At 33.5% G+C, this 2,320-nt stretch overlaps 1 protein-coding gene across 1 annotated transcript; it reads left to right on the forward strand.

Annotated features, from left to right (window-relative positions):
• The first annotated feature begins 357 nt into the window (after positions 1–357).
• LOC141679295 (uncharacterized) lies at positions 358–1,168 on the forward strand. The gene is made up of 2 exons (XM_074485796.1): positions 358–781; positions 975–1,168. The coding sequence occupies exons 1-2, from the start codon at positions 358–360 to the stop codon at positions 1,166–1,168; spliced, it is 618 nt and encodes a 205-aa protein (XP_074341897.1).
• The last annotated feature ends 1,152 nt before the right edge of the window (positions 1,169–2,320 follow it).

Raw genomic sequence — 2,320 nt, forward strand, 5'->3', positions numbered from 1 at the left:
CAAATGAAGGTATTACTCGGTTCCTACAATAATTGGGATATTATCGAAAGCGGGTATGATGATCCCACAGATGCAGCCGCTGAAGCAGCCCTGTCAAATGCTGAGAAGATGATTTTGAAAGAGACCCGGAAAAATGATAAAAAAGCGTTACATATAATTATTCAAGGAGTTGATGAATCAACCTTTGAAAAAAATTCAAATGCAAAAATGGCGAAAGACGCGTGGGAGATTCTGCAGAAATCATTTCAGGGTGTCGAGAAAGTCAAAAAGGTTCGGCTCTAAGTGCTATGTGGGGAGTTCGAAAATTTGATGATGAAGAGTTCCGAAAATATTGGTGAATTTGTTACGCGTTTGAAAATGGTGACAAATGATTTGAAAAGAAATGAGGAAAGTCTTGATGATGTTCGGGTCATGGAAAAGTTGCTCCGTTCGTTGACAAGAAAATTTGATTATGTTGTTACTTCTATCGAGAAGTCAAAAGATCTATCTACAATTTCCATTGACGAGCTCATAGGTTCTCTTCAAGCCCACGAGCAGCGTATGAACCAGTATGATGATGCAAGCCATTTGGAGAAGGCATTGCAAAGTAAAGTATCCATTAGTGACAGTTCTGGCAGTAGCAGTTCTGTACGTGGCAGAGGTGACTATAGAGGTGGCTACCGTGGTGGACGAGGACGTGAAAGGCAACCTTTCAACGGAGGCCGGAATTCTGAAGGTTATCAACCATCTGGTCGTAGTCAAAATTTCAGAGGTCGTGGAAGAGGCGGATTTCAACAACGAGGTGACAAGTCTCAATTTCAATGTTATAATTGTAATAAATTTGGTCACTTCAGTTATGAGTGTAGAGCACCAAAGGTGGAAGAAAGAAGTCATTTTGCAGCAGCAAAAGAAGACAAAGATGTTGGCACTGCTATGTTCCTCACTTATAAAGGAGACGAGGAAAGCAAGAAAAAATGTTTGGTATCTTGACTCAGGGGCCAGTAATCACATGACTGGTCACAAGGAATTATTCACGGAGATAGACGACACCATCAGCAGAGAAGTTACTTTTGGTGACTCGTCAAAGATTCCGGTGAAAGGAAAAGGTACTGTCACGATCATGTCAAAGAAAGGTGAAAAGAAATATATAAATGATGTTTATTATATTCCTGCATTGAATCCTGCTTAGATATTCAGGATATGTACCTTCCAAACACATGGACATCTTAACCTTCCAAATTGGATATTCATGTATCTTTAGGATTGGAACCATGATAGCCTTATACCTACTCATATTATTGTAAATCTGTGGTAGAGCTGGGGATGGTCGATTCTGTTGTGGTTCTTTGTCTGCCAATTGTTAGGTCCGTAATACAACTGTAGAGGGGGGTGAATACTGTTTATGCAAACAATTCGATAAAGCTTAACATAATCAATAGTTTTTATATTAATCAGATACAAACGGTAACAAAAGTACCCTCTCAAAAAGATGAATTATATAAAAGATATAATAATTTGTTACACCTATCGTGTAAACCTAATATGTGCTTATATAGTGCACAGTTACACAATCAATAAGGAATCATATTCTATTACAATAAGGAATCCTAATACATATCTATGTATGATTGCTTCTGTAAGTAAAGTTCTTCACCATCTTAAATTCTGCAATCCCTTTTCTTCTTTGATATCTACTGATGTGACTGAGTACTGATCATCAAATGCTGATCATCAAATACTGATAGACAGATACTTATGACGTCACCTTTAGTAAATCCTGATATCAAATACTGATAATAAACTCTGATAGTTTATATACTGATATCATCAATTTCTTCTAACATATTAATTTACAAAATATTAATAAATTTTATTCAAACTTTGGTCAATTTGACTAGTCAAAAGTCAAATGTGACAAATAAAAAGAAAGAAATATTTTTTAAAAAAACCCTTAAAATTACCAATTTCTCCATTTTATAAAGTGCAAAATATTTTTTTTATTACTTAAAGTTAGGTATGCAAATTATAAAATAATACAATGTATTATAAGGCTGTAAAATTTATTATTTATGGGGTAAATTACTTATTATTATCTTTTTTAGATAAATTGTGTAATATTTGTCTATATGTTCCATAGATAATCGATTAAATTTTTTTTAAAAGATTGCACTTTTAAAAGTAGTCTCAATTACTCATTTTTAATATTACTTTTAAGTTCTACCACTAATTTTAGATACTACACATATAATAATATATATATTTCTTTTTTATCGATCTTCGTCTATTTGACGAACTTTTGAAAACTGAATTTTGTTTGTTACTTCTTTATTTTATATACTTT

Source organism: Apium graveolens, chromosome 8 (assembly GCF_009905375.1).
Source record: "Apium graveolens cultivar Ventura chromosome 8, ASM990537v1, whole genome shotgun sequence".
Taxonomy (NCBI): domain Eukaryota; kingdom Viridiplantae; phylum Streptophyta; class Magnoliopsida; order Apiales; family Apiaceae; genus Apium; species Apium graveolens.